Here is a 6,753-nt window from a genome sequence, read left to right as displayed (position 1 = left end):
AATATCACAATGCAGAAGAATATTACGAGTACTGAAGAATTTTATTTCGTAAGAGATTTGTTCCCTTAATCTTTTTGAAACAACAATAAAATTATCTTAATGTTTCGAATCCTTCACTATTCCTTCAATAAAGAAAAAGATCTTAGGAGAGTAATTAGACAAAATGAAATTTTTCTACTTATTAGTTTTATAATAAAAGTAATAAATTTTGTGATTTCATACATAAAACATGTTGTTTCATACATATTGTATGACGTATGGTTATAAAAAAAAAACCAAAAAAAAAAATGTGTATTAACCACAATGCGGTAATTGTTTTTTTTACCACAATGTTTTCACAATATTTTTTTATATAATTTTTATTTTCCTTTTTTACTTTTCAATTATGCATTGTGTCATAACATTTTACTATTAAATGCATTTTAAAGTTGTATAAATGGTATAGCAATTATTTATATAATAATTTTCTATTTAACAATATTTTTATTATTCATATGTATATCAATTATAAATTTCTTATAACTGTTAAGAAACCTTATATAATCAATATAATAAAATTTTAATTAGATAGTTATTTACTTAAAAAGTAAGGATATTAAAAAATTCGATTTTCGATTATTTTATGTTTTTGCATGAAATATGAAATACACAAAACTGTAATTGGGTTTTTAAAGTATGGGAGAAGGATCAAAAATAATTCAATAATTTTTCCGTAATTTTTTTAATGTTTCAGACCCTGAGATATAAACATTAATGTCAAATTCTGATTCAATTGAGCTGCCTTCGTCCGTTCTCCATCCACTTATTTATTACAGCCATAATTCAAAGATAAAAAGAACCTAAGCTTCGGTAAGCAGTTAATCACCATCTTCTTCTCACATCGTACAGTCATTGTTATTGCGATTATTATTGAAGGAATTTATATTACACAGAGAGTAATTGGTCATGTATGTCGGTCATGCATATTGTTCAAGCATGTTGGTCATGCACATTGTTCATGCATGTTGGTCATGCATGTTAGTCATTCATGTTGGTCATGCATGTTGGTCATTCATGTTGGTCATGCATGTTGGTCGTTTAAGTTGGTCATGAATGTTGGTCATGCAAGTTGGTCATGCAAGTTGGTTGTGCAAATTGGTTTATAGTAGCTGCGATAGAAAATTAAAAATTGTAGGAGTACCTTTGGGACCTGTTAGTGTTATATGAATCAATAGTAGAAATAATTGATTCAACTACCTGTTAGTGTCATGTTCAATCAATTACTTCAATACAAGAAACAGGAACAAAAATAAATATTTCAAATATGAAAACAATTAATAATATTAGTTTGTGCATTTGAAAATTCACATGAATAATTCTAATATTTATTATTTAAAATAATTGAGTTATTATATTAAAATAACAATAATAACTTCAACATCTGTCAGGATTCCAAAAAACAAAGCAAAAAATTTAAAATGAAAAGATTTCATGAAGACGCATCAGTCTTAATCATAGCGTTCGATACAATGGACTTAGAAATGATTGATTCAATAAAATGGATTTGGAAAATTTGTTATTTTCTTGGTATTGATCCGCCACCTAAAATGTCTACACGTGAAAAATTTATTTATTTTTCAATAAGAATTCTATTTTTATTATTTGTTTTATATTTTGCTATTTTTATAATTTTATACTCAATAATTGAAAATGATAAAAAATCAACATTTCAAAATGTTGCTGTAGGTGTAACATGTTTAACAGAATTATATAAATGTATTACAATTCTTATACTAAGGTATAAATTAAAAAAAATTTTAAAATTATTACAAATAATTAATAATGATTTTCTTAAATCAAAAGATGAAATTTTATATTTAAAAAATAAAATATTTAAAATTTGTAATAAAGTATTTAAAATGATTTTATATTTATCAATTATTAATGTTGGCTTTAAAGAGATTCTATCACTTTCTAGTAAAAATTCTAATAAAATGTATATAGATGTTTGGTATCCATTTGATATAACTACAAGTTATTGGTTATATTTTGGATATTTTCATAATCATTTAAGTGCTCTTTTGCTTGGAATGAGTTTTATTGTTGGTGAAACTTTTATACCAATTTATTTATATATTTTAAAAGGATATTTTCATGTCCTCCTAATGAAAATTGAAAAAATATCAAAAATTGAGAATAATAAAATTTCATATTTGGAACTAGTTGATTGCATTAAAATTCATAAGATTTTACAGAGGTAAACACAAATTTTTTAAATTTTTTTTATACAATATTAAAAATTTTTTCTCTATTATAATAATTATAGAATATTTGAAATAATTGGAGAACTTGTTGGTTTACAAATGTTTATGCAATATATAACAACGGCAACATCTTTAGCATTTTTATCTGTTTATTTTTTACAAATTAAAACAAATTCGGAAATGACAAGTTTAATACTAATTTATGTAGCATTTCTTCAACAAATATTTTTAACATCATTTTTCGCTGAAATGCTTAAAACAGAAAGTGAAAATTTAACAAATTCATTATATTCAACAGATTGGATAAGTAAAGATAAAAAATTTCATAAAATTTTAATGATATTTATGGAAATGTCACAAAAAGATTTTAGTATGAATGCTGCTTGGATGCCAGTCAATTTGAATTTTTTTATGCAGGCTAGTATTATTAATTCTATAGAATAAATTGGCATGGAAACCTGATACTTGGCTATTATTAGTTATAATAATTAATTGGATTAGTGAAAAGTATCAGAATTAAAATATGTTGAGAGAAGATTAATAGTTGCTTAGAGTTCAGACAGACACACAATATTTTGTTTTGCAATTACTGTTTGATTGTAAAATTGTTCCGCGCGCAACTAAGCAAATAAACTACCACGTCAATTGAAATCGATTGCCTTAACTGAAAATTGCAGTTAGCTTGTAAAAAAAATTCCAAACAATGTTTGATTGCTTAATTGCATGCGATCGTACAGTTGCATGTGTTCTCGCTTGAATATAATTCTAATCAAAGAAATGCAAAACTGAAACTTGAATGTCTATCTGAACCCTTACTATTGACAAAATAATTGGATAAAAAATTATTGTGAAATTATTTCAAAATTTTTAAATTACTATTGTGATTCTTGTTAATATCGGGCTGTAGGTCAAATTTCAACACGATTTTTAAAAATTATTATATTTACAAGAAAAAATTTAAATTGTACTCGAACTTTTTAATAAAATTCTTATTTTTCTTTTAGGTCTTAAATTTTTCATACTCATATTTTGTAATGATGAATAATTTACAAAATGAAAAGTAGATTCTCTACTGCATTTGAGGCATTCAAAATAATTGAGCTCATGCTGATTCACAATTTACCAAACACACGCATTCAAAATGAAAAACAATATGAATTTTTTAAAGGAATTTTAATGTTTAAAAGACTTATATAACAGTAATATTCAACAAATAATCGATAAATCTACGTAATCGACACGTTTTTCATTCAAAATAAATTGCTGTTTCACAATTTTTTTTTTTTGCAATTCACAATAATCAAATATAATATCAAATTATGTATTCTATGTGTTTATAGTGATGATTTTATTATTAAATGTGATTAATTGCTAGTACTGTTATACTACTATAATAATTAATATATGTAATTTAAAATCAATAAAATTTAAAGGAATTCCTTATAATATCTTTCGTTTTCTATTATTTTTAAAAATGCTTCCTTATGCTACAATATTAATTAATGTGAAAATTCAATTTCGAAATTAAAATATTTATAAAATATTGTTAAAATTATGGAAAATTTTTAAAAAATTTATTAAAAATGCAAGCAATTTAATAAAAATTGACATAACAACAAATTATATTTTAAAAAAAATATTCACAATTTCAAATTTATTAAATATTCACAGTTTCAATTTCACAAAAATATTGTGAATTTTATAAACATTTTCAACGTATTTTGAGTAGAGATGTAGTAGGAATCATCATTATTAAGCAAAAAATAATTTATTTGAGATGCTAGTTTAGCAAATCTTTATAATAGGATTCAAAACTTTTCAATTGAATTTCTTTTTAATTTGACCTAAACAATTAACAATTTCAACATTAAACGTACAAAGTATACATATATACAATAATTTTTTTATTTTCTAGATAACGTTCATTTTTTTATTACGTTTGTTATTTTTACACTTTTACAAAGTACATACAACTTATCATCATTTTTAATGTTTTTATAATTTTATAACAAAAGAAGATAAGATTAAATAAACAAAAATCTATAACATTAAAAAATAACTTTAAATTTTTTTACATAAATATAAGAAAAAAATTTCTTATCTCAACTACTTTAAACTACCAAATTGTTATTTTGAGCGATAGCGAAAAATATAACAGTCAACTGCGCGTATTTAAAAATAATTTGTAAAAATTAATTATATAAAATTTAACATTTGAATGAATTGAAGAAATCAGGGAAATTGAGATTGAAAAAAAAATATTGGAGAATTTCAGCAAAGCCTTCAAAATAAAAAATTTTCAAGCTATTATAAGCTTCTGCTAAATGAACATTTTGCTTAATTAGAAATCAGTTTGAAACAGGGCAGAACTAAGTAGGCTGACGTGGTAAAAAAATGAAGATAATTACAATTTGTATTTGGATTATTATTCACTTCTAGCTCAGTCCTACTTTTACAGTTTGTTACTAAAGTAGCACAAAAAAAAAAACTATGTTTAAAAATGCAGTAGTCTTGTATTAGTATGCCAATTAAATAAGACCTTATCATGTTCAGAAATTTGCAAATAAACTTTTATATGCTTAGAAGTGCCAGCTTAGACGAATAATTATTGCTTCTACTTTCAACATTTCTTAATATCGCTATCATGTTAGATTATTAAAAATTTCCAATATACTCTAGAATTTTCAAAAAACTGTCATTATATGAACTCTCAATAATCAAATATATAATCTGGGAAATTTGATTCAATTCGAAAAATTTTATGGTGATCAGATTACTGAGAGGAAAACGGTCCCTCAAAATATTTGACCAAACTATAATTTTAACTTCATAATAGATAAAACGTGATTTGGATTGAAAATTAGGCGAAATACGAATAAAAATATAAGCCTCAATTATAAATTAGCGATTTTGATTAGAAATTTTTTATTGTTAAATCCTTAAATTTAATTTTCTCGATGCTAAGAATCCTAAAATTATTCAGTTTTTTATATTATTTCCACCGTGCATATTGCAATTACTCACTAAAACATATTCTTATGACGAAAAAACATCAAATTAAATACGGGTGTCCGTGACTCAATGATACTCCTGAAGCAAGGTAATAAAATGTCTCTAAATATTCTGATACCATCCAATTTTTTACATTATCACTGATAACTCATGAAATATGACAGACCAGCTCAGTGTACTTTTAGTACTTAGTATACTCAATTTGAAGCTCAAAAAGCACGTTGTAATCAAATACTTTTTAGGGATGCACTTCAAATTCAAATTTTTTTTTTTTATAAATTTTTCTCCCAAAATTTTGCATACAACAAGGATTAAATTATAAAAACACAAAACGTATTAAATTTAATTAACCTGATTTTCATTTTATAAAAAAAAAAATTTAATAATATTCTTTTATACTTAAGAAAAATTTCGTACGTATATGTACTTGATTTGATTAAGAAATATTTTAAAAACGTTTTAGTTACACAATATTACATGTGAGGTTCACGATTTCTTTTATCACTTATTTCAATTCTAACATAATTAAAGTGAATGCATCCTTCTATAAACTTTTTCTAGGAGCATAGCATCTTCATTATATTTACATAACTTTATGTATAGAGCGAAATATACTGAATTTTACAAAAGGACTAGAGTTCAGATGGTAGGTACTACTACTATAATATAAGAATATTATAGAACAAGTAAAATTTAAGTAAAACCAAGAGAAGAAAACTCTTAATTTACTTTATATCCGGCATGAGTTTTCTATATATACTTAAAAAAAATTTCATATTCTTAACATAATTCCATTGCATACTTTTATAATTACATACTTAATAAAGAATTATATCGATATATATGCATATATTGTACATGTATAGCGTATAGTTGATGATATACCAAAAAAAACCCATAACCTAATGTAGTAAATTAAGAAAAGTTCTTGTACTTATGCCACCTTATATGAAATGAGTGAATGAAAATTTGTTATAGTTGAGCAGATAAAAGTTGTTCTAGTTTTTTTTTCAACTTTTTTTTTTTTGTTTTCTTGCTCATTGTACCTTGCAAGGACAATGCGAAATAAAAAACAAAAAACTTTTAATTTTTTTTTTCTAATTTTTGTGGCAAAAATTTTGTGTATGTGTAACATATATACGAAGAATTTAGAATATTTCGGAAGATATGGTGAGGCATAGTGCAATTAAAATTCAATTTTTTTATTCAAAATCTTAGTTCGAATCCGAATCAAAATTTTAGAAAAGCCTGAGTCAATAGTCTACTCAAATAATTTGACTCCAAAAATATATTAATCTTATGGATAATTGCAAGCTTAACTCATTTAAAGTTTTTGGAAAATTTTCACTATTTTTCTCTTTTAATTTTTCACATTTTAGCAATTATTTCTCGAAAACGGCAAGTTTAAATTTAATCTTTAATATTACCGTTATTAGCAGAAGTAACCAACCCTACAACAACAACAAAATTTTCGTGTATAACATGCAAATAGAGAAAG

At 23.8% G+C, this 6,753-nt stretch overlaps 1 protein-coding gene across 1 annotated transcript; it reads left to right on the top strand.

Annotated features, from left to right (window-relative positions):
- The first annotated feature begins 303 nt into the window (after positions 1–303).
- Positions 304–2,687, top strand: LOC129612747 (odorant receptor 67a-like). The gene is made up of 2 exons (XM_055526506.1): positions 304–308; positions 2,306–2,687. The coding sequence occupies exons 1-2, from the start codon at positions 304–306 to the stop codon at positions 2,685–2,687; spliced, it is 387 nt and encodes a 128-aa protein (XP_055382481.1).
- Positions 2,688–6,753: the final 4,066 nt, after the last annotated feature.

This window comes from Condylostylus longicornis, unplaced genomic scaffold (genome assembly GCF_029603195.1).
Source record: "Condylostylus longicornis isolate FDR11 unplaced genomic scaffold, ASM2960319v2 ptg000077l, whole genome shotgun sequence".
Classification (NCBI taxonomy): Eukaryota; Metazoa; Arthropoda; class Insecta; order Diptera; family Dolichopodidae; genus Condylostylus; species Condylostylus longicornis.
The sequence above is the reverse complement of the archived record's forward strand: the minus strand, read 5'-3'. Positions and strand labels throughout refer to the sequence as shown.